This window comes from Hyaena hyaena, unplaced genomic scaffold (assembly GCF_003009895.1).
Source record: "Hyaena hyaena isolate Hyena2069 unplaced genomic scaffold, ASM300989v1 scaffold_52, whole genome shotgun sequence".
NCBI lineage: Eukaryota > Metazoa > Chordata > Mammalia > Carnivora > Hyaenidae > Hyaena > Hyaena hyaena.
In genome coordinates, this window is record NW_024080684.1 from 4056294 (window position 1) to 4082850 (window position 26557).

The window sequence follows — 26557 nt, forward strand, 5'->3', positions numbered from 1 at the left end:
AGAGAGAGAGAGAGAGAGAGAGAGAGAGAGACAGCGTGAGCAGGGGAGAGTCAGAGAGAGAGGCAGACACAGAATCTGAAACAGCCTCCAAGCTCTGAGCTAGCTGTCAGCACAGAGCCCGACACAGGGCTCGAACCTACGAACTGTGAGATCATGACCTGAGCCGAAGTCGGACGCTCAACCGACTGAGCCACCCAGGCACCCCTAATGTTTGCTTCTTATATATTCACCTCTTCGTTTTCATTCACCTCTGTGTTTAACATACGCTTTGAGGCAAACATTTTGCCAGGAGGTGGGGATAATGCAATGGACACAAGAGGCATAGCCCCCACGCTCAGGACTTCGCCATCTGGAAGGAAAGCCAGGCCAAAGAGTGATAGGTGAGGGAAGGACATGTGTGAATGTCTTGAGGCAGGAGAGAGCACAGCGTGTCTGAGGATGGAAAGAAGTCAAGTGTGACTGAAGGGTAGAGAGCGAGTGGGCAAGGGCAGCAGATGAGGTGGTGCAGGTAGGCGGGGATGAGGTCATTCAGGGCCTTTGAGGCCACTAAAGGGTTTCAGCAATCAAAGGCTCTCCAGATACTGTCACTTCTTCAAGCGCAGTTCCTTTTTTTTTGTTTGTTTGTTTATTTATTTATTTATTTATTTATTTATTTTGAGAGAGAGAGAGTGTGAGCTGGGGAGAGGGAGAGGGAAGGAGAGGGAGAGAGAGAATCCCAAGCAGGCTGTGCGCTGCACTGATGGCCTGCTGATGCAGGGCTTGATCTCGTGAACCATGAGATCATGACCTGAGCCGAAATCATGAGTTGGATGCTTAGCTGACCGAGCCATCTAGGTTCCCCAAAGGCAGTTCTTTTTCATCTGTGTAGGCAGGAAATGAAAGGATCAAGAAAAATGGAGAAGTCACTGTTCTTTACCTCAACAGTGGCTCAGGCATGAGAAAGGAGCTTCTGCTAAGGATGATAATCAGTGTGCCTGGTTGCTTCTGTTATTTATTGTGCCAAACAACAGGATGCCATGGTAGGTATGGGGCAGAGGGAGATCATATGGATGATGAACCCCGAACAAGAGAGGGGTCTGCCACCAAAGAATGCCATTTTGTGGCTCTATTCCTTTTTTTTTAAATTTTTAACTTTTTTTAGAATTTATTTCTGAGAGAGAGGCAGCGTGAGCAGGGGAGGGTCAGAGAGAGAGGGAGACACAGAATCTGAAACAGGCTCCAGGTTGTGAGCTAGCTGTCAGCACAGAGCCTGACACAGGGCTTGAACCCACAAACCGTGAGATCATGACCTGAGCCAAAGTTGGCTGCCCAACTGACTGAGCCACCCAGACGCCCCTGTGTGGCTCTATTCCTACTGTGTGGGATGGGGAATCTGACTCTCTACCTTCTGCAGTAACTCCTATTCCCTTAAGTGAAGGTCCCTTGAACCTCAAGGCCACCTGTCACAGGTCCTGTGTATAAATGTAGCCCAGGTATACATTTTGCTCTTCTGGGTATGTTGTTCCCGCATGCCTCTGGTCAGACGATGCCGGGTGTACAGACTTGGGTAATGGTGTCACCCACATAATGCCCACTTATGAAGGTTACATCTGGTCCCTGTTATCTCATTTCTGAACTCAGCTTGTTGAGATTTGGAAGAGTATTTCCAAAGACTATGAGAAAAAGATGTTATAGCTTCACTATCACAGAAGTAAAGGAAATTGTGCCTGGCATCTAGGAGAAGTGGTGCCATCCTATTCCGGATGTCAAAGAGGAGGTATTGCTGTGTAGTGTCCCCTCTGGAGAACAAAACTGAGCTTCTTGAAGTCAGCTGAGGCTCTCCGAAAATGAGAGGGTCTTAGACCCAGAAGCTCTTTCTAGCTATCCTTCTTAGGCATGAGATCATGGCATTCATGAGAAGGCCTCTAAGGCAACCATAAGATGTGATGCTTATAGTGGGAAGGGCCTAGATGCCAACACAATGTGCACTGTGTGGCTGGTGGTATTAACAAGTAGCCCGGTGTTAGTGACTTCAGGACACAGATGACACAGCTATGGAGCCAACTACAATGAAAATTAAGGTTACCGCTCCTTTGAGTGCAATTACGGTGCCGGGCTACTCCTTTAACCTCCCAGCAGGTGTGGATTAGCAGGTAGAGTGCCAGTGAGCTTGGCCTGTATGTTTGCCATTGCAAATACTTTTAAATGAACTGCTGGCAGATATACAGTTTTCTGTACGAGTCAATCCACAAGAAGAGGTTTGCCTTGGCAGAGGTATACATCTTATGTTAGACTCATCTCCCTGGAATATGCCTTTTTAAAAAGACACTTGTTCTTGCCTGACAGGAAGGCAAATAGCTTGTTTAGCACTGTCCTCATTAACTATTTCCTTATAATACATTTTCTGAAATTCTGTATGTATGTTGGGTTTAAAGTTTATCATTTGGTGGGGCATTCTGTGTGACACAGGGAGGCTAAGGGTAATGTGTTTATGGAAGGGACTTGGACTGATACGAGGGCTTTTGGCTGACTGACAATTTCGTGTGAGCTATTCACTCCTCTGGGGCTTGATTAGATCTGAACAGAGTACTAATGGCAATTCCTGGATTTCTCTAGAGGCTGGCAAGACTTTATGAATGAACTGTCACTTCTTTCTTGCAGTCTCCCAGCAGAGCTAGGAAACACAGCTAATCCAAGCCTTTGGACTCCATTTTCTTTCTCATCCGATGTGTTTTCAGCAGAAAAGCACAGGGCTTAAACTACTCACTATAGTGGCAAAACAATTTGTGTATTTGTACCTGTAAATTTATGCACTGTCTTAATTTATGTAAGATTTTGGTATTTCTCAGCTTTTAAGGATGACTTACGCATCTTATTTTTCTACTGCCATGTGAGAATATCACAGCCCAAGGGTACGTCATGGCATAAGGAAAAATAAAAGCGCTACCAAAAGGAAAAAAAGAAAAACCCAAACAGGAAAAAACAAACAACTGAAGAGTTTTAAAGTAGGAAGATTGACATGATCAGATTTGCATTTTAAAACACTCTGGCCAAGAGGGGAGGGTGGATGGGAGACAGCATGAGAAAGTGAGCAAAGAGGGTTTGAGCATGAGTGGGACAAGATCAATAGGGCCTGCCAAGGACAATGAGGAAGAAAGGAAGCCAGAGAAAGCCTGGCATCACGGGAAATGGGCAGACCAACCATCACCCAACCAGCCAACCAACAACCAAAGGAACATGCACAAAAGAGGTTCAAAGAAGCATGTTGTAGAGAGGTGTAATTAATGTAGTTCTGGTGGGACGAGGAAAGGGAGAATTAGTTTGTCCTGATGGGAAGGGGGCAAAATGTGGCTAGCTCCAAGTGCACTCAACTTCTTTGATGGACTATAATTTGCCCTCTCTTGCTTCCAGACCATCTCCTTTCTCTGTCTGGTGCACTTTTACCCCACTTTACTGGACCTTCATCTGGCTAACACTTACTGACCCTCAAGGGCCAGCTTATATGTCACTTCTTTCAGGGGACTTTCATGACCCTGTAAGTCTGGGTTAGGGAATGTTCCTCTGGGCTTCCAGAGCCTTCTGTGTTTCTATTATTATAAATAGCCCTCATCAGCTATAGAGTAACTGCTTTTTTATTTTTCTGTATCCTTCAATAGAAGGTCAGTTCCTTGAGGGCAGAGCTGAAGCTTAATGTATCATTTACCCTCTGCACCTAGCACAATGCCTGACACACAGTCGGGATACAATAAACACTTGTTTGAGAGAGTTATTGAACCTTGTTCTGAGTCAACATTGACAGAGATCTTTCAGATTAAGGAAGAATTAAAATATAATGGTAATAATAATCAAGCTAGTTCCTTCTCTTTGAAAATTACTAGGGAAATGGGTCTACTTACATGTATAAGGTCAAAGTTTCACATGGCTATTTTAGACTAAGCGTCTCTTGCCATTTCCATTAGATCTCAAACAAAAGGTCATTTTGGCTGTAAATTTCTTTCACTCTTGTGGCATAAACTCAAATCTGGTACAGATATCTCCTCATCTGAATTGTTTATTTTCTACCAATTTTTATTTTGTGCCTCTGGGGAGACCAGCAATGTTGGGTGCTGTGGGAAACATAAATGCCTGGGAACTCTTTTCTCCCAGTTATTGCAGGCTGTGGAAATCCTCTGCTGAAGGTGAAAGTGGGCAGGGCTGAGGGTCACCGTTAGGATGTTCACATCATCCCCTCCTACAGCCACCAGAGGATATGTTCTGAACCTTCAAAATGCTCCCATATTCTCTGAGACACCAAGAAGGTTCACCTCAGGGAAATGAAGAGGCTATAATTTGGCCAATAAATGAATCTTTCCTCTACTTGAAATGTTTTTATTGCCTGAACTGGGTTACCTCCCATATAGGATGTCATTCTGGCAAGGAGCGCAGTCTGTGTGGTTTTTTTCTACAAGTCTATCAGCGTCAGTTGGCAATTTATGTGAACCAGGCTGGTGGGAGAAAGACAAGCTGAAATTCAATATTAGAAAAATGGGTGGTATGAATATTGTAAACCACGTTATATGGTTACCATGGTGTAAGATAGGTGTGTGTATGTATATATATAATTTAAATTTTCCCTACTTTATCTGCTTGCATTTAAAACTCAGACACTGTCACAATTTCTCTTATTAAACAATTTATCTTAAGAATATTTCTTGACATTTTGATTGATGTGATGTCTAAAGGAAATGTGTTTGTATTAACCCTTAGAAAGCTGTAGAAAAGGAAGCTCTCTTTATTCTCCTCAAGACCAGTTCAACTATTGACCTTTCTCTTGCTCTAAATAGTGAAAGGAAGGGATCTGGCAGGCACACTTTGAAAAAAATTAACCAAATAACCTCATAACTACAACTGCTCTTTAATTCCTTAGATGGAAATGAATAGGGCACTAAACCAGTGTACCGTGGAGAAGCTGAACCAAGTTTTGGGAATCAGAGGTTTCCCTAAGAGATATTTGAGCAGAGACCTGAAGAATGAGTAGGATTTAGGATGAATAATTGTGGGGGCATGAATAAATGTGGGTGAAGGTATGAAGAAGGTGAAAGCTTTGAGCTTAGAAGAAACGTAGATTGCTTTTAACTATCACTGTGCCTGGAGCTAGCAAATGAAGAGGGAAGAGGAAGAGGAAGAGGCTAGAGAGGTCAGTGGGGTCAGATAATGCAGGTACCCTAAACCATGCAAAAGAACTTTGGACTTTATTCCTAGAAGCAATAGGAAGTCATCCATACTCTCTGAACAAGGGAGTGACATGGTCATGAGTGTTTTTATTTTTAATGTTTATTTATTTATTTTGAGGGGGGAGGGAGAGAGAGAGAGAGAGAGAGAGAATGCAAAGCAGGCTCCAAATTGTCAGCACAGAGCCTGATACAGGGTGTTATCTCACGAACCATGAGATCATGACCTGAGCCAAAATCAAGAGTCAGATGCTTAAATGACTCTTTAATATATGTTTTTAATGTTTATTTATTCTTGAGAGAGAGAGAGAGAGAGAGAGAACGAGCATGAATGGGGGAGGGGCAGAGAGAGAGTAGAAGACACAGAATCCGAAATAGGCTCCAGGCTTTGAACTGTTGGTACTGAGCCTGGCGCAGGTCTTGAACCCGTGAACTGTGAGATCATGACCTGAGCTGAAGTCAGACGCTCAACCGACTGAGCTATCCCGGTGCCCCTCGTCAAGTGTGCTTTTAAAGGATCACCCAAGGATCCTGCAGGTAGACATGGAATTCCAGTTCTGTGCAGTGGTTCAGGAGAGAGATGACGGAAGCTGGGATCCTGGTATTGACAGTGGGGAGGGAGCGAAGTGTAAAGACTCTAGAAGTTCGTTGGAGGCATAGAAGCCAGAACTTGGTCAATGAATATCTGTAAAAGGCCTCAGAAGCTGTGGCTGTCTCATATATTTCTGGCACAAACAATTGGGCGGAGGGCAATGCCCAGGGAATACAGGTTTGGGATGCAGTTGGGAAAGCAAGTACTGCATGGGTGTGGTGTGCAATTGCAAGCATGAAAAGCTTATGAGTAGGTATCAGAAGAACGCTCTGAGCTGGGGATCCTGGATGGAAGAAATCACAAACACTGAGTGGATGGGTTTACTTAGGGACAGTAGGTAGTAAGAAGAAGAGGACCTCGGCTAAGAAGATAAATCTCAAGTTGAGTATTCTTACCACAATAAAACATGAAAGTTAATAAATAAAAAACGAAGACCGATGGCTGAGCTCCAAAGAACGCCAGCACTGGGATTTGGGGAGAGTGGTGGGAGGATCCCCCAGACGACACTGTGGGGGATCGTTGTGATAACTGGAAGGAAAATTGGGAGACTGTTACATCATCCAAGTCTGAGAAGAGAGTAACTCAAGAAGGGGCGTAATTGAGTATCAGGACTGCTGAAATATCAATGGAGAAGAGGTCCACAAAGCACTCAAAGAATTTAGCAAAATAGACGTCACTAGTGACATCAACAAAGATTTTGCCAAAGTAATGCAGCTAAACTCCGACTGGAGTGGGTTAATAATGATAAATAAATGATAAATGATAAATAATGATAAATAAACTAAAAGTACACGCTCTTCTCTGGCTTTACATACACTGAAGATTAATACTACTTTAATCATCACAACAACACTATGAAGCAGGTACTTTTATTACACCATTCTGTAGGTGAGGAAACAAAGGCACAGAGAGGTTGAATGACTTGCCCGAAGTCATATAGTAGAAGCAGAGTCCAAGCTCAGGCAATTCAGGTCACAAATCCATTCTTTTAGTGGCTACATTGCCCTGTCCCTTAAGTGTGTAAAAGGGACTAGAGACAGTGTAGACAACTCTTCAGAAAAGCTTGGATATGAATAGGGAGTCCATACAGTAGCTAGATGTAAAAGGGGGGCATCCCGGAAGGGTAATTTGTATTTGAGATAGGACTAGGATGGAGAATGTTCCGGTATTCATTAGAAGGACCTGGAACTGGACTGGAGTGGCAGCAGGAGAATGAAATGAGGGTGGATGAAGAGCTGGAGGGGGGAGGAGCCAGAGCACAGAGGGATGGTCACTTGTGGGAAGGTGTAGAAATTCTTCCCCTATCATCACAGGAGGCAAGGAGAGAAGGAGTACAGTACGGGAAGAAATGGAGAGAATTCCTGTTTAAAGTCTTTTTAGAGTCTTTGTGAAATACAAGGTTAGGCCATTTTCTGAGAGAGGACTGGGGAATGTGAAGTGGGGGCAGAGGGAGGGGGGCATAGCTGGTAGAAGAAATGGAAAGTAAAATCGCTAAGGAACATTGAGGACACAAGCAGCATCAAACTGGTGATTCCAGAAGACTACAGGGAAAAGAAACAGTCGTGTTGGTATGGATGTAGTGCTGGAAAGTGTGGGAAGGGTCATAATCACATAGAAAATGATTCTTGGGCAGGGGGCATGGTTAACAGCATATGGGGAATTCGAGTTCTTTAAAAGCTCCCAGCAAGTCTGAGAACCAGCTGTTGGGGGTAGGAGAAGATGAAACTCAGAACAATAAATACTGGGAACCGAGACGGATTATACACACAAGCCTCCTCTGTCCAGATGCAGATCTAAGAAGCTGATTTACTCAACACCCAAGCGAGCACTCTGAGGGGCTGAGGGCAAGCCCTACTCTCAGCTGGCAAGGCCTCCATTGTCCAGATAGACTTCTTAGAAGACGAGAGAAAAACTCTCAACAACGTGTTTGTAAAAACAACCAGACCAGAATAATGGGAAAGCAATGACATTCTCTGTTCTCAGGGGAAAAGCAGAGCTTGGGAAATAACTTAATGTACGAACCATAAGAAATTTTCAGAAAGCCCTTCAGCATTCTTAATAGGCTGTAAAGGGACACAAAGCCCATGAAACAGGACCAGAATCCGTAAGAAGGGCAGAGGATAAAATGACAATAAAGGGTAGTGGGGAAGAGAGAGAAGAAGAAATAGGACTTTCCCATACACTCCTCAGACATTCCAGATTTTTGTGGTGGGAGAGAGGAAAGATGTGATCATTTCCTGAGGGCCCCATGTGCTTGTTGATCCCCACAGCAATTCTGTGGTGCAGGCAGGACTCCCATTTTAAAGGTGGTAAAAGGAGGCTAGAGAGGATTAGTGATTTGCCCAAAGCAAGGGAAGAGGGAAACAAAAGATGGTCTGACTTTAAGGATCTGGACCTCCAGCTCCCAGAATGGGCACCACAGGTTTATGAGTGAAGAAACATGCAGAAAGGGGCTGGGTTTAGGGTACTTTAGGTCTGAGTGTTCTTAGCATATGACTAGAACACCAACAATGACTACCACTCAGTGCTAGTTATGTGGCAGGCTTTTTTCTGACGTTCAGAGCAATCCTGCCTAAGTACCATCACCCTCTTTTTTTTTTTCCAGATGGGGAAACTGAGGCCCACAGAGACTCAGCAAATTGCCCAGGTGTGTGAGTTTTCTACTGCTGCTATAACACGTTACTACAAACTCTGGAGCGAAAGCAACGCACATTTATTTTACAATTCTGTAGGGTAGCAGTCTAACACAGGTCTCACAAGGCCGTAATCAAGACATTGGCAAGGCTGGTCCCTTTCTGGATCCATTGCCTTGATTTCTAGCTGCTAGAGGTGGCCCACACTCTTTGGATCAGGGTCCCTTTCCTCTATCTTCAAAGCCGGTAGGAAGGTTTGGGTCTTTTCCCTGTATTATTCATCTGACCCTTTCCCCACAGTCCGGCCCCTCTCTAAGCACAGCTGGGAACTCAGATGATCAGCTTGAGCCCACCTGAATCATCTCCCCACCTCAAAGTCTTTAACAACATTTGCAAAGTCCTTTTTTTTTTCATGTTGAGGTGGTATTCACAAATCCTGGAGATTAAGATGTGGACATTTCTGGAGCCATTATCCTGCCCACCACATCAAGTTAAAAAAGTACTGAAGGAGCACATCAGTGGCTCAGTCGGTTAAGCATCTGACTTCGGCTGAGGTCATGATCTCACGGTGTGCGGGTTCAAGCCCCGCCTCAGGATCTGTGCTGACAGCTCGGAGCCTGAAGCCTGCTCAGATTCTGTCTCCCTCTCTCTCTGCCCCTCCCCCACTTATGCTCTGTTTCTGTCTCAATAAGAAATAAACATAAAACATTTTAAGAAAAAAGTATTGAAGGGCTGAGCCCAGAGTTTAATTTAAATTTGGTTTAAATTAAGTAGGGAATCCTACCAGCTCTATCTTCAAAATATATCCAGAATCCTCTAGTTCTCACACTGCCATTTCTACCAACTTGGTCCAAGCCGTACCATCGCCTACTAGAGAGGATTACTTCTTTAGCCTCGTGATTGTTCTACAGCTCTGCCCTCGCCCCCAGTCCATTCTTAACCCAGTAGCCAAAGTGATCCTTTAAAAACATCTTAGATCATGTCAGTTTTCTGTTCAAAACCTTCCAGTAACTCTTTTTCTTTTTTAATGTTTTATTTATTTCTAGGAGAGAGAGAGAGAGACAGCGTGAGCAGGGGAGGGTCAGAGAGAGAGGGAGACACAGACTCTGAAACAGGCTCCAGGATCAGAGCTGGCAGTCAGCACAGAGCCCGACGCGGGGCTCGAACCCACGAACCGCGAGATCATGACCTAAGCGAAAGTGGGACGCTCAACCGACTAAGCCACCCAGGCGCCCCTCCTTCCAGTAACTCTTAATTTCAGTATGAAATTAAGGACATGGTTCTTACATGGCTTATGAGAGCTACATAATCTTCCTTCCAATCCAGGGGTCTCCACTCACTCTCCCCTAGCCCTGTTCCAACACACTGGCCTTTTGCCTGCATTAACACCCCAGGATTAGTGCCGGAGCCATAAGTAGGAAGGGGCTCTGCATTTCTGTTCTGCCTCCTCCTCCTCCAGTACCCTGAAGTCGAATGGGAGGGCACAGCCTGGTTCTGGGATGCTTCTTTCTTACCTGGGAATCTGGAGGGGAAGTGGCTGGAAGATGAACATCTCCTGACTTCACTGCTCATGGCTGTGCAAGTGGTTTCCCTTTTTCCTCTGGTAACACCAGCTTCCTACTCATAAATGCTGTGAGGCTGATGGTCAGATACTCACTTTTGCAGGGGGCACTCATGCATGTTTGTAGGGGCTTCTCCACTGCACAGTTTCCGTATGTGGGGGATGGACTGGCTTCTATTCATGGTAGTACATTCCAGTTTCTGGCTGCTTGGAAACCCTTGCCCAGGGTTCTAGACATCTAGGCTATCATCAAGACAGTCCAAACCCAGTGCCCTCCATCAGTGTCAAACCAGATCCACAAGAAACTCATCCATCTTTGCCACATGATGGGGTCATAGACTATATAGAGACAGCTCTAAAGCTCTCTCCCTCCACCCTGTCGTGTCCCTCCAATGCTCTTCCTTGCTCAGGCAGGAAGCAAAGAAAAGTTAACAAGTCTGCTTCCCAAGTGAGATTCCTGTCTCACACTTGATATTTACTGGGGATTCTCTTAGAGCCTCTTACACTTGGCTTTGGTGAGTGTGGGGAGCCACTTCCCTCCCCAGTGGCTCCCCTAGACCCCAAATTCTGTAAAGACCCCTCCTTCTCCCTAGCCGGGCTGAGGAAGAAAGGTGGAGAAGACAGGCACAGCAAAGAATGCGGATGGCTTTGGTGATGGGTAAGGGAAACAGAATGCTTGGGCTGTCTCTCATAAGACCCAAGAAAGGCACCTCTCTTCCGAATGCCAGGTACTTACTGCCTTACTTTTTTTTTTTAATAGTTTATTGTCAAGTTGGTTTCCATATAACACCCAGTGCTTATCCCCACAAATGCCCTCCTCCATGCCCTATACCCCTTCCCCTCTCCCCCACCCCCGTCAGCCCTCAGTTTGTTTTCAGCATTCAAGAGTCTCTCATGGCTTGCCTCCCTCCCTCTCCCCCACTATTTTTCCCCTTTTTCTCCCCCATGGTCCTCCGTTAAGTTTCTCCTGTTCCACTTATAAGTGAAAACATATGGTATCTGTCCTTCTCTGTCTGACTTATTTCGCTCAGCATAACACCCTCGAGTTCCATCCATGTTGCTACACATGGCCAGATTTCATTCTTTCTCATTGCCCTGTAGTATTCCATCGTATAGATAAACCACATCTTCTTGATCTATTCATCAGCTGATGGACACTTAGGCTTTTTCCATGTTTTAGCTATTGTGGAGAGTGCTGCTATGAACATTGGGGTACATGTGTCCCTATGCATCAGCACTCCTGTATCCCTTTGATAAATTCCTAGCAGTGCTATTGCTGGGTCACAGGGGAGTTCTATTGTTAGTTTCCTGAGGAACCTCCACACTGTTTTCCAGAGGGACTGCACCAGTTTACATTCCCACCAACAGTGTAGGAGGGTGTCCATTTTTCCACATCCTCGCCAGCATCTAGAGTCTCCTGATTTGTTCATTTTAGCCACTCTGTTTCAGCACCTTACTCTTTCTTACTCCCCATTCTCTACTGCCAGGAAATCAGGAGAACTTTCACGCACTATTACAGATGTAAAAGTCATTGGAATAGGCAGTTAATGTAGAGGGAAAGGTTCAAGCTGAACAGGAGAAAATGTCATCTCCTTGTTAGAGAACAGCTACATGTTGGCCAGATTTGCTTAATTGAAGAAGCAGCCAATTAAGTAGGGGAACTTTAAATGTGGTCTAAAATTTCACTTTTATTTTTTTAATTAAATTTTAAATTTTTATTTATTTTTTAGAAATTATCTTTTAAAGTTTATTTACTTTGAGAGAGAGAGAGAGAGAGAGAGAGAGAGAGAGAGAGAGAGAATGGGGAGAGAAGGATAGAAGGAGAGAGAGAGAATCCCAAGCAGAGATGGGGGGAGGAGGCTTGAACTCATGAACCATGAGTTTTTTTAGTGAAGAGGGGGTAAATTTTATGCTAAAAATTTTACTCATTCATGGCTAAAAATTCTTTCTAAGACTTTTATCTTTTATTTTTTATCATTTAAAAATTTTTAAATGTTTATTTTTGAGAGAGAGACAGAGCACAAGCAGGGGAGGGGCAGAGAGGGAGACACAGAATCTGAAGCAGGCTGTCAGCACAGAGCCTGATGTGGGGCTCAAACCCACAAACTCTGAGATCATGACCTAAGCCAAAGTCGGATGCTTAACTGAGACACCCAGGTATCCCTCCAATTTGAGTACACTCTTATTTTTAGTATTTTTTCCCTCTGTTTTTTTTTTTTTTTTTTTGAAAAAACAGTGCTTGTTGTGGTACCTGGGTGGCTCTGCTAGTTGAGCATTCAGCTCTTGATTTTGGCTCAGGTCATGATCCCAGAGTCATGGGATTGAGCCCTGCATCAGACTCTGTGCTGAGTGTGGAGCCGGCTTAAGATTCTCTCTCTTTCTCCCTCTGCTCCTCTCCCCTCCCTGCATTCTCTCTCCCCCTCTAAAATAAATAAATAAACAAATAAATAAACAAACAGTAAATAATAAAAAAAACATTTGTCTCCTGTACAAACTTGAAGTAAAGAAAAGTTTCAATAAGAAAACAAAAAATAATCTGCAATTGCATAGCTGAGGGATAATCACTTTGGTGGAGATAGAACTCTGATTTAGGGCAGCTTAAGATTGTATCATAGAAGGATTTTACTTTGTTTTATGTTCTGTTTTGAGAATTGCACCATGGACCCATTTGGGGTAATAAGATTTGTAACATGAAATTTATCAAAAACCACTATAGCCCAGAGACAACAGAAATCTCTGTTCTGCTTTAAATAAGTTCACTATAGTGACGGGAAATGTTTATCCATAAGAAGAAATTCCTAGGACTCATTTTCTCTCCTTCTCTAAAGCCTCCTTGCTTCTGACTATGCCTTGAATTTAGTGTTAACATGTATTATGCCTGGGCTCTGAGATCTCATGTGGGCTCTACCGAATGAGAACCACCTTGGGAGGGGATGATGGGCAGGAAGCAGCCTTCTCAGGACAAAGGAGACCCACTGCTGAACTGTTGGGGATATAAATTTCCTAGGTTTTGGGTAGTTTCCTCTTTCTGTGTCCTTCAGATTTTAAAGCAGAGCAGTGAGTACTACAGGGAGACAAAGATACGAGGTGGTGTGGGGCCACAGCCAAGGAAAACATTGGCACCAGGAGTTCTGCATCAGGTGGAGTAAGGGTGTCTTCTCTTACAGAATTTGTTAACTAGAGGGAGACAGCAGTCAATATCCCATGATCTTAAAGCTTTCTGATTTACTCAGTCCCCCTTTAAGATTTCCTTATAGTCTTTCTAAACTTAAAAAGAAAAAAAAAGTGATATTTTCATATTCTTTAGGGCTATTTTGGTTTTTTAAAGTGAAGTGCGTATGAGTGAGTGAGAAAGAGTAAATGGAAAAGAAAGGGCTTTACAGCATTGTAACCAAAATTCTCAAACCCTTGATAAGAAAACACTATGAGCTCTGCTACTATTTACTGTTCTCAGAACAGCAAGTATAGACATATAATACTAACACTACTACTACTACTACTAACAATGATAAGAAATATAGAAATTTTTTACTGTGTGCCAGGCATTGTTCTATGGGTTCTACATATAGTAATTCAGTCCTCACAACTGTTCTGTGAGGTCCTTACCCCTATATTATATCTGAGTAAGTGAGAGCTCAGAAATAAAGGGCTCAGAATTCTAACCCAGGAAGTGGCCTTAACTGTTAGACACACTGCTTCTGATGCAATGCTTCAAAACAAAACAAAACCGAAACATGCACTTAGTCTGTAGAGACACTCTTCATCCAGAAGAAGGCAGTGGAGAGCACGGTGAACTGTACAGACTGTAGACACACTCCAGCTCTGGTAACAGTAAGTGGCTTTTCCTTGGGCAAGTCATACACTCTCTAAGCTTTAGTTTCCTTATCTGTAAAATAGGCCAGATAATGCCTATCTCGAAGGGGTATTTGAGGAACTAGATAACATAAGTTTTGAAAAACACTTGGCACTGAACTCAAAAGAATGGTAGTCATTACATTTTTTAGGAGAAATCTCATTTTTACGGTCATCTCATTTTTTAGGAGAAATCCCACAACTAGGGTGTAGAGAATGCGTGGGGGAATGAGTTAAGGAGTTAAGAGTACAGGGAGATGCCTGTGTCCGGGACACTTGGGCAAATGGAGAGAAGTACGGTGGGGGACAGAAGGTGGCAGGGGAGGAGTCTGGGATAACTTCTGATGCTCAGCTTGGGAAGGCTGAGGTAGGGGCTGGGAAATGGAGCCACCCAGGGAGGCAGCTCAATGGGCTCCAGTCTATGAGGGAAAGCTCCCGTAACCCTTGCTTCCTTGACTGTGGCTGTCCAAATCTAGGAATAAAACAAGTTCAGATGGGGAGGGAGACGTGTGGGAATGGACAGCAAGCGAGAATCAGAGTAAAGCACAGACAGCCTGGCCAGCAGCCGCAGAGGTCCAGGTTCAGCTCCATCGTGCAGACGACTGCTGGGGAGAGCTATGTGTTTTATCATTAGCACGCGATAAGAGGAGTGCTTTCTTCCATTTTGGCACGAGGTCCTGGAATGTCCAGTCACAATCCTGGTACGCTCTCAAAAGATTTCATATCCTGAGCCTTCTACTGTCGTGTCACTGGTACGGTGGCTCATGGGATAGTCTGGTAGGAAGCAAAAGCCAGCACCTTTTTGGTAACAATGAAAATCCTTGGATTTATATACTCTGACACAATGTGAGGGGCAGTGTTTAGCTCTTGGCATAGCTATGAATACCTAGGGCAGAACACCAAAGGAAAGGGTCTACTTTGAAAGCTCTCTCAGAACATATCTGAGAGAATTTGCTGGTTAATGCAAATTCATGTCCAAACAAGTACTGGTTTACTTCGGGAGTACGCAGAGCTGGCAAGCCTCACTTGGCATGAAGAGCGTGAGTAATGCTTCATTTTAATGAGGGATCTTGGGGGTCTGTAATGAAGGCTATGTGGTACTTCCCATGTGTCTCTTTGGAACGTGAACTGAGTATACCCACAATGGAAGAAAAGCCACTGGAAAGTACATAGTTCCCGAAACCTCTGGGGCTCTATAAGATTCAAATAAGTTTAAAAAAATTTTTAAAAATTAAAAAAAAAATTATTTCTGAGAGAGAGAAAGAGACAGCATGAGCAGGGGAGGGTCAGAGGGAGAGGGAGACACAGAATCTGAAACAGGCTCCAGGCTCTGAGCGAGCTGTCAGCACAGGGCTCAACGTGGGGCTGGAACCCACAAACCGTGGGATCATGACCTGAGCCAAAGTCGGATGCTTAACTGACTGAGCCACCCAGGTGCCCTCCCCTCCAAAAAAAACCCTCTTTTTTAAAAAAAAACATTTATTCATTTTTGAGAGACAGAGCACGAGTGGGGGAGGAGCAGAGAGAGAGAGAGGGAGACACAGAACCTGAAGCAGACTCCAGGCTCTGAGCTGTGAGTACAGAGGCAGATGCCGGGCTGGAACCCACAAACTGTGAGATCATGACCTGAGCTGAAGTTGGACGCTCAACTGACTGAGCCACTCAGGTGTCCCCAGATTCAGATAATTTAATGTCATATAAATGGATTCACAGAAATACACCCAGAGATCTCAGATTTAAAAGCTTCCCTCCCCACAGGCAAGCATATATGAGTACACAGTAATAAATTATATTTTGGGGGGCTTGGGGGAGGGGCTTTGATTCTTAATGATTTTTGAGTTTTAAATGAATGTGTCCTTGGAGTAATTCATGTTTCCCTACAGGACTCTTCTAAAAGGTAAGAGTCATTTCAATATCAAGTTAATACATATAAAGTACCTATATTCATTTTTTAAGACATAATTTCAGTCACGTTTCACCTGTGAGCCCAGATCACCTGGACCTTTTCTATTAGAGAAAATCAATACTTAACATTTTAGGTGGAAACAAAAGATCTAGGAAGTGACTAGGAACACAAACATTCCCTAGTCTTTGACTAGTCAATGAAATGGCAGAGGGAGTGAATATTACTGCATGTTTGTTCTGGGGTCTGTGGTCTGGGTGTCCCCTTAGATCCAGCCACAGGGGAGGACCTCCTAGAAGCAAATTCTCCTTCTGGTCAGGTCTGGGGCATTATGTGGTCATCCACACAAAGGATGTGAAGTACTATACTGACCTCTATTTTGTATTTCTGGGCTGGCTGGAGCAAAACACTCCATGGAGCCCGGGCCTCCCAAAGCGCTCTGGGATTTTGAAGGGCTTAAGCACAGTGCTGGGGTGTTTGGGAGAATGTTGGTCAGTCCCTCAGGCTTAAAGGAAGGGATGATGACACAGAACTCAGGACGTGAGTCCCAAGAGGCAGAAATGCTGGCAGGAAGACCTCTTCTGTGTACGCTAATATTTCAAAGAGGACTTGGAATTCTAAAGAGAAGTGAGAAGTTCCATGTCTTAAAATGAATAATATTGAAACATTAAAACATGATAAGAACTGAAGTGAATGTGAAGTAAACTCAACAGGCAACTGCACTGTTATCAGATTAATGTGGCCCCACCCACTTGGGACTTATTCGTGCGCAAGAGGCCAAGTGGAGATTTCTTGTGATTTATTTATCCCAATTCTAAAAAACAAAACCTTTAAATGCGTGCTATGTGTAATCGCTAATTGTAAGATAGGCTGTCAACTGACTCAGGCAAATGTCCACTTCCCCTCCGTTTCCTACGAAGCTTAAGGTCACTCCTCTAAATGGGCCATTTCTTCTGTCCTCATTTGCATTTGCTCACCAACAACAGCAACAACAAAAAACTCCCAAGCAAAAAGCCCTTAAGCAATAAAATCGCTGTCCAAGAAAAACATTTAGTTTGAAAAAGAGTTGAAAAATGTAGCCTTGGAAGAACCATTGCTTACATGGGATTGTTCAACAAATTCCTGTTGTGTGAGGTTTGGCATATACTTTCTAAAAATATAAGCATCTGGGGAAATGAGACAAAGCCCAGGTCCTGGACCAAATGAGGCACGCAGTGTGAATCTGTTAGTGATTATATCCATAATGAAATATGTGCCCAAATTTAGCAGTGCAAAATCTAATACAATATGAAAGCCCAGCAGGCACTGTCCTTACCATAATATATAGCCAACAGAGAAGGTACATATGGCGGCGAGTCCGCTATTCCTTCTGGGATACGCATGGTGTGATGTCCTCATCTCGATTAATATAAAGGGCAAAACTGTTGTGTGCTGAAAAAGAACAGAGAGCAGGTGACACAGATTCTTATCATGGCCACTCAATAGCTGTTTTGTCTCCAGTAGGAGAATGGATCGTGCAAATTCCTAGCAAAAGGACCACAGCAGACAGCAGCTCTATAGGGCTCGCCTAAGAGGTACGAGGGACAGGAAAGCATGGGGTGCATTGATCGCTCTATTGGTATTTTTCCTGGATCCAAATTTTTAAAGTTTTATTTTATTTATGACAAATACAGGAAATTTCAGTAATGTTGAAGGATGTATTAGAACATAAGAAAGGAATAAAAAGAACTACTTTAATATTTTGGTAGATGTCTTTTTTTTTTTTTTTTGGCCCTCTCTTTGTTCATATTATTTATACATAGTTAAGATTGTACTGTGCGAGCGATCTTGTTTTGGACTGTAGCATGAGAATTTTTGATATGCCATTTCAGAAATCCTTCTAGAATATCAACCTTGACCATAACTGCTTAAAACTCCATTTTATGGATATACTAACATTTATTTGACCAATTCCCGTTCTTGGACATTAACTTGTATAAGATTTTCAACTTTTTGTTTACAAAAAATGTCATGGTGAATATCTTTATAGAATTCTTTGTCTGAATGTCTAAATGTTAAATTGTTTTCTTATGGTTAAAGTCTATGAAGATTTTAGGACTGTTGACACATAATTCCAGATTATGTGTGTATTATCAGCAACAGGTTAGGAAACGAAGCCAAAATAGTTTCCAGAAAGGTTGTATTGGTTTGTAACAGCAGTACACGGATTTAGACATGATGTTTGAAGACAGACTCCAAAGAAGGTGGGCAGCACCTTCCCATTTCTTGTTCGGATGCAGTGGCCACTCTGATGCTCAATTTAGTTGGCCGAGATGGGGATGAAATTTGGTAACAAGAAAGGAAAATCAGCTCGTCTTGGTATTGAAGTTTGATGGAGGCATGAGGGACAAAGATCTTCTTAGGCAAAACTGGGTTAGGATATAGATTTACCTTTCAACACTGGAGTTTCTCAAGAGTAAGAAGATGGCACAATTGAGACTTGAACCACGAGTAAATTTGAATTCGGTTTAGTATCTCCTAAGGGCCGTGAAGGAATCTTTGCTCCTCTCTTGCTGTCTTGTATGCATATTCAAAGGAAATGCAGGAAACTGAATGTTATGATTTTCAGACTCTAATAGGATTCATGGGCAAAATGGAACCAGGTGGCAGGTGGGCCTTGGCCGGAAAAGACATGGTGGTGATATCAAAGTGAACATCTTTGAAGCAACATATTGTTTATATTTATAGAGAAGATAGAAATACCGATTTTAAAAGAAATATTGATAGCCGAAATTCTTTGCTTTAAAAATGTTCTCCTCTAGATAACTGTTCTGACTGCCAATATATTAGTAATTAGAGAACAGTATTCTTAGAATGTCAGGTGGGTGATTCCACAGTTGGGTAGCTTTATATTTTCTTATCCTTTGGTTCTCTATTGTTGTTTTAAAACAGTATAATTAGCACTGAAGGGAACCATGCAAAATGTACATGTCTGTTGATACAGAGACAGTATGTATTTTAAAGATCTATTTTATTGATTTTTTTTTTTTCACTATAATCTAGTCACCTCAGATGACATTGGCCTGGAGTTTCACCGATTTGAAATGCCAACACTAGTTTTACAATGGTGCATTCATGTGTAAAATTCAAATGTAAAGCTAACAATAAGGCCAAGTCTTGCCAATTCTCACACAGAAAAAAAAAAATCCCTGCAAATCAAACATTTTCACTGAAGATATTGACTCTGACAGCCTGTGTGGGTTATATACAGAATGACAGTGATATATTATTTTTGACTTGTTAATAATAAAAAGTGTGTAAATTCTACATCTTCATCCATTGTTCCAAACTGAGTATAAAATCATCCATTTTTCTATACTATATAAGTTCAAATAACTAATCTGAATATTCTTATTTATCCAGTTATCATTATTTTACCTAACCTACTTGCTGATTATCAGCTGTCACACCTGGAAGGGTTAGGATGTACTCTGATGAGGCCAGACAGAAAAATCTCCTTGAAAAATGAAGATCTTTCTAGATCACTTCATTAATGGTATCATCACCACTAAAAAGTAGCTACTTATTCCATCAATGACATCATCAATGACAGAAGATCTCTTTGAGGCTAACTGTGCCTGTACCAATTGGGTCAGGGACAGAAATCAGGGTAACAACTTATCATTCAGAATTTTCAGGCACTAAATACTATATATCTCCCTCTCTAAAAATCTGTAATGCAAATTATGGTTACTGTTAAACAGTATATATTAACAAAAGTAAAAGCAGTACAAAATATTTATAGCGAATACAGACTTTGTCTGCAGGTTGGTAAGGTTTTATAAACTAAAAAAAATGGTGAAAATCTATAAATGATCCTGCTGAATCTCTAAGTAACCTTTAGCAGTTCAACTGTAACCCAAAATCTGTAGCAGCCAGAGGGATAATTATTTTAGAACTCCAGGTACAAGAAATCCAGTTCTAATCCACTTCCAGGCAATACTTTGCTTGAATGACTTAAGAACTAGGTAGGAAATATTCAAATATTCAAGTCCATCCAAGACCACCCACTGCACAAGAATGGTAATCTATTTTTTGTTCACCGTGGCATTTGTAGAAAAGAGCTTGACATATAGGAGGTACTCAATAAATATTTGTGGAGATAATTTAATCTTTGACACAATAGCTTAAACGAGAATTATTAACTCCATTTTGCAGATGACATAACAAAGACTCAGAAAAGGTAATTCTCTTGCCCAAGATCACAGAGCTAGTAAGTCTGGAGGGAAAGTTCAAGACCAGTCCTGTCTCCAAATCCTAGGCTCTGGTTTCTACATTAGAACTATATTTTTAAAAGATATAGTTAAATAATCTTTGACTCAATAAACCCGTGGGAGTGCATGACTGAAGATCACTTATGTTGTCATTCAACTGGCCAGAACACTTTTTTAGCTGAGCCTCAAAAAAAAGGAAGAGGTCTTCACTAAAAGAAATATATTTTGGCAAATGAATTCTTTCCTGTGGTATACAAGCATTCTGAATAATAATAAACAATAAAACCGCTGGCATAAAGTCAGGAATTTTCAGTGGTGTGATGTTAAAGATGGCTGGAGGCAGCTCTTTTGTCTTTTGGCCTGGAAGAGGTTAAGGTGCAACATTATTGGTTATCCCACTCTCTGAATGATCTGGTACTGGCTGCCTCCACCATGTCTCCTAAACTCCACCCCAATGGAATCAAACCTTAAGTGCATGAGCCAGGAAGTCAGTGCCACGTCTGCCCCAGCCATGAAGACTGGACCCTGGGTCTGTCACTCAACAAGGCAATGATGGGATGATGACATCCCAAGGCAACAGGTGACTGGAAGGGTCTAAGAATGACAGTTAAACTGGCTATTGTGAATAGACAGGCCTAGATTAAGTAGTACCTTCTGCCTCCGCCCTGGTATCAAAGGCCCCCAGGAACCAGTCAGAGACAGAGAGAAGCTAAAGCCCGTCAAGCACAGTGAAAGTATCATTTTTGATGAGATGACCAACACAGTCTGACAGATGCAGTACCTATCTTTATTGTCAGAGAGCTCTCTAGAGCCATTAAAGAGAACCTGGGGATTTCTCAGCGTGTGGGATGCACTGTTGATGGCCGTCACTTTCATGACATCATAGATGATACAAACAGTGGTACAGTGGAATGCCCTGCTACTTAAGAAGTACAAAGGAAAATATTTCAATAAAGGATCACTGACAACTAAAAAAACAAACAAAACAAAACGTATACTCAGGAATGATCTGTTTCTATTTCTCAAACACAAATACCTTTTAACTTGAAGTTTTCTCAGGTATAGACACACACTGGCTAACCAAAGAAAGAGATAAAGTCTGGTTGCCAGAGGGGGCTCTTAAGAATTGTATTGGACTGTTTTTCTATAGTGCATTGTCAATAGAACAATCACTAGCAGCTGAGTTGCTAAGATTTGACTTCGTTCCTTCCTTCCTTCCTTCCTTCCTTCCTTCCTTCCTTCCTTCCTTCTCTCTCTCTCTTTCTTTCTTTCTTCCCTCTCTCCCTTCCTTCTCTTTCTCTCTTTCTTTCTGTTTTGTTGTTGTTGTTGTTTTTTAAACTGCTATGTAAGATGAAGGGTTGACAGCACAAGGAATAAACCTTTGATCTAATCTATAAACTCTACCCTGGAAAGCACTGGTCTATTATGTAAGTAGTTATTCTATCCCAAGCTCAAGTTTCCATTGTTGCTAATTTTAATGAGACAGATCAGAAAATTGTGTCCAAAAAGGGAAGTCCAAATCTATCTTGGGTTTTTGTACCCCTTGTGTTTATTTTAAATGGGGTTCAGATGGGTTCTCTTTACGAAGCAGTGATTATCACCATGAACTGACCAGCCCCCCAAGGTAAAGGTCAGACTGCAGAGAGGAGACCCCAGATGTTGTCTGTCACCCATGACTTAATTGTGATGTGAAGGAGATGGTTTAAGACAAAGGCTCTTGGAGGAGAGGCTCCCAGGAAGAACGGAGTGTAATTAAGTGGAAAGATCAGGAAACTAGCATTTGGAATCTAGTTCTGGTTGTGTCTTACCACTAGACACTATAAGACTATAAGACTTGAGGCAGGGTCTTGTACATTTGTGAAGCTCGTTTTTTGTTTTTGTTTTTGTACAATGAGGGGATTGTGTTAAACTAGTGCACCACAAACATCAGTCATGATACGCTAGCATTTTAAGCTTTGTTATATCACATACGAGGGCTCACCCAGGCATTAGGCATAGGAGACACAGTGTCCATGGCCCATGAAAGTGTTTTAATTTCTTTTACAATCAGAAGAAAAAAATGAACTTTTAGAGTTGAAGATTATATTCATCTTTATGTAAATGAAGTCATAAAGTATTACATATTTAATATATAAATACATATATACACACATATGCAATATATAAAACATACAATATATTTATATATGTAAGTGTGTATACATATCTGAATAAATGTATATACATGTATGTGTATGGATACATAAATGTTGGAAAGGACCCAGAAATGCAAAGTGCTTAGGGTGTAAAAATGTCAAAAATCATAACGCAGCCCTGTTACATGCTACCTGACTTAAAAAAATTATTTTCGTTTTGAATTCACATTTAAAAAATAAATGTATTTAAAGGGAAACTTAAGAGACTTATACTATTCTATTCATGAATAGAATATCACTTGTCATAAATAGAATATAATTACAAAAACAAGTACAATGGAAATTAATTGATATTAAGAAGTGTTGGCTAGAGATGTTGGGCTGGTGGATGGCTCTGATTCTGAGGCCTGTTCTAAATGTGCTCAGTAGGGAAGTCAGTCAGCATTGGAGGCATGAAAGACACACTAGCACGAGACAGAGACTTCTCAAAAAGGAATCAGAAGGATTGAAAGATAATTGAGAAGGAATTACCTTTTCACTATGTGATTCAATATTGCTTAACACCAGGTCCCTGTGCCAGATAAATTATCTATCATCCGAGCTACACTCTCGATGCATGGGAACAGGTTACCTATACGTTTTAGCTATGCCCTTTGAGAGCTCAATTATTTGATTTATGAACAGATGTTCTTTTGTCAGAAAAATGGAAAGAAGATGAGTAGGAAGTAGAGGTACTGATGAAGAATCTAAGGGTATTTAACAGGATTAAGGAGATGGGCCTACAATACAGAAAGAGCATCTGGATGTGCTACCAGGGTAGACATTTTGAGTGTCTGTGATGGCAATCAGTAGCCTACAAACTACAGGGAAGTCTTAGAATAAACTTTGCTGTGGAATAAATAGAAGGATATAAACTATGCTGTGTGATGGCATGAATTCAGGCAAGCAGAATGAATCAATTGGGGAACGGCTCAAGATTATTTTAGAGCTCTGGAATCTGGACTTGCCATCTGAGTGTACAGTACCAAAGACAATACAAAAAATAATAGACAAGATCTGAAGAGTACGTTCACCGCCATCTCTCTGGTTTTTCTCCTTCTCTCCAGAATATATACTTAAAAACTTTTAATTAAAAAAATTTTAATGTTTATTTATTTTGGGGAGAGAAAAAGACAGACAGAACTCGAGCGCAGGAGGGCAGAGAGAGAGGGAGACACAGAATCCAAAGCAGGCTCCAGACTCCGAACTGTCAGCAAAGGGCCCAACTCGGGGCTCAAACTCACAGATCGTGAGATCATGACCTGAGCCAAAGTCAGACCCTCAACCGACTGAGACACCCAGGCGTCCCTCTCCAAAACAGTTTTTAATAGGACAGTTCTGCTCCCATACCCCAAGGAAGAACTGCTTCCTCCTTTGGGGCAAAATCAGCCTTTGAATGTGAGGTATCAGACCAGTTCCCCGCTCAGCTGGTAATAAGAGAGCTGGCTGTCCGTGTCCACCTGTGTGAACCCGCAGGACCCAGGCAGACCTCTGGGAGTGTTCTCAAAGTAACGCGTACCTCAAATCACCAGGTGAGCTTGTTAAAACTGAGATTGCTGGGCCTTGCTTCCCAGGTGTCTAGTTTATTGGATGCGGGGTAGTGCTCAAAGTGGTTCTTGCCTTCCTGTTTGTCAGCACATCGAGGGTTTCTTCTCTCCCTAGGTCCACTTTTGACCACAAAGAAAAAGCCGAAGGACGGTTGTGTGCGTGTGCACAGGTATCACGACGCACCTGCGTTATCGGGGCTCTCCAGGCTGCAGGCAGGGCTAGAGTAATGACCAGACTGTCCTAGCAGGTTGGGGCAAGGGACAGTCCCTTTGGTGTCCTAACAATTTACAGGTATATCACAAATAAAAGTCTCCAACTGGAAAAGTGCTCTAGGATACAAGAGGTTGTACACTCCATATTGTAACTCGAATATTTTTTAGGTGTTTTATTTATTTATTGAGAGAGGAGAGAGAACAGGGGAGGGGCAGAGTGAGTGAGCGAGCGAGAGAGAATCCCAAGCAGGCTCCCTGCTGTTACCGTGCAGAGCCCCACACAGGGTTGGATCGCATGAACCGTGAGATCATGACCTAAGCTGAAATCAAGAGGAGTATGTTTACCAGCTGAGCCATCCAGGGACCCCTGTAACTTGAATATTTTATTTGCTTCCTTGCCACCCCCTCACCTTTAGAATAAAAGATGCTATTAAAAGAGAGAAATCTTATTCTGTACTAAAGCAAGAAGGAATTTCCAAGTTTGAAGATAGAGCCCATTGTATTAGCAAAACATGATCTAAAATGTAAGAAAAGGTGACATGAGGAAAGACGGGCAAAAATCACAAAACGCTGACTGATCCAAACTTTGCAAAGCTTCTGGGCTCTCCAAATAAGTCAAATGTTTGATGGATTCAGGGAGAAGCCCGGCTGGGTGGCGACTTGCACAGAACTGGGTGGGTCTTTCCTTGGGGCGGCTGTAAATCCAGACTCGGTGGATGGAAGGATATGGTGGCAATGACATCCCGGGCACTTTGGAAACAAAGCCAATGTAGGCTCTAAAACACTTAAAGTTTTAACTCGGAAAATCTGCCCAAAAGTTTTACCCTGTCACCAGGAATGGTCTTTGCTAATTTTACTAATGGGTCAGCTCAAAATGTGCCATCCTCCCTCCCTTTCTTCATAGTAGAGGTATTTTAGTGCTTGGAATGCCCGTCTTAACCACTTCTCCACAAGTCAGACCGAGCCTCCCGCCCCTGAGGGCCGAGGTGCTATGCTTAGTGTGGCAATGCTTGCACAATAATAGTACAGAATTTCTCCGGGAACGGCTGGAGTGTGTTTGATGATGCCTCTCTGCTGTGGTCCTGGGTACCTGTTCCTGCTGGCTTACACCGGGCATCTCAGAATCGGGTTAGAAATGTGACCCAGGGTTGGAAACTCAGATTCAGATGGAGCCAATATTTATCAGGTGCCAGTTTGTTCCAGGCACTTCCAAAACTCTTCCTGAGCTCAGTACTACATGTGGGACTCACCCAGTCCTAACATTAGCCCCAACAACTGTTAGGATATGGTTTTAAGAATTAGGCCAAATAAACAAGAGTGCCATGCATTAAACCAAGACATGCAGATCTTTGCAATTAAGGGCAAACGGTGCATCACAAAAATACAGTGGGACAGTGGCTATTTTACTGGGCTATTATCTTTGCATTTAAAAAGCATTTTAATTTTTATTTATTTTTCTGTTTTGTTTTAGAGAGAAAAAGAGAGTGCACAAGCGGGGGAGAGGAGCAGAGGGAGAGAGAGAGAAAACCCTACGCAGGCTCCATACTCCGTGTTGAACCTGACATGGGGCTCGATCCAATGACCCTGGAATCATGATCTGAGTCAAAATCAGGAGTCAGATGCTCAACCAACCCAGGCGTCCCTTAAAAAGCATTTTTAACATGACCTGAGGCCAGTTAATATCTCCTGCTGAATCCTCCTATGGAAGGTATCCACAAAGGGCTAAGGGTCTGCGGCACAGTTAGGGAGCTCCATTGTGGACCGAGCAGCCAGTGGGCCATCAGAAGGAATTCTTTCTGTAAATGTGATGCCAGAGATGACCCGTGCTGTAAAAGCAACTTTAAAGGGACCTATACTCACTTCTTCCATGAACATTGCACAATTAGTGTTTGGGGTCCTCATAGAACAGCACCTCTGGTGACTGTCCTCAGACAGTCAAGCAATTATAATATGATGAGACACACACAGGCGGCAAGTCTGTGATGGTACGATGGCCAGGTGATCTGGTCTGCCCAGGCGGGCCATGAGGAAACTCTATGTGGCAGGAGACATTTGAACTGGGTCGTTACATGTGACTAGGGCTTCAAGGAAGAAGTTCATTCACAAAGCCAAGAAGTGTGTAAAGGCACAGCATACCTCACTGAGATGACTGTCACCGCTATAGGACATGAAGGAGACGGAAGGTTAGGTAGGCATAGACCAAATCATGGGGGGCTTTCTATGGACTCCCCTGTAGGAAGCAGAGGTACCTCCAGAGGCTTAAAATCCTTCCATGGAGTTTAATATAGAGGTCGGAGAAGCATACTGGGATATTAACAGGAGAAAGAGCAAGCTGGGGGATGGGCAGGGTAGAGGGTGGTTTGGAGAGAGGAGAGATATGTCTATTAACCTGCTCCCTTGCCCTTCTTTCCTTCTATCTGACTTGATTTTTCTTCTGGAATGGACGTCATTCTCTCCCTGACTTCCTTCTAGGGTTTCCTCAGCCTGCCTTCTTTCTTAACTCTTGGCAGCTTCCTCGCCTATGAGTCCCCCTTCCACTCTGGTTTTCTCTTCCACTTTAGTAAGTACCCTAATGCCGAAGACAACAGAGGGACAAGAAGGAAGAGAAAGCTAGTCTTTAATTTTGGCAAATACATATTT

At 42.7% G+C, this 26557-nt stretch overlaps 1 protein-coding gene across 4 annotated transcripts in view; it reads right to left on the reverse strand.

Annotated features, from left to right (window-relative positions):
• Positions 1–26557, reverse strand: part of AIG1 (androgen induced 1) — a 247052-nt gene that overhangs the window by 27612 nt on the left and 192883 nt on the right. For all 4 annotated transcript variants that reach the window (XM_039230891.1, XM_039230890.1, XM_039230888.1 and 1 more), the window contains one exon: positions 17046–17161. In XM_039230891.1, coding sequence (XP_039086822.1) covers positions 17046–17161 — 116 coding nt within the window. The remainder of the gene's footprint in view (positions 1–17045; positions 17162–26557) is intronic.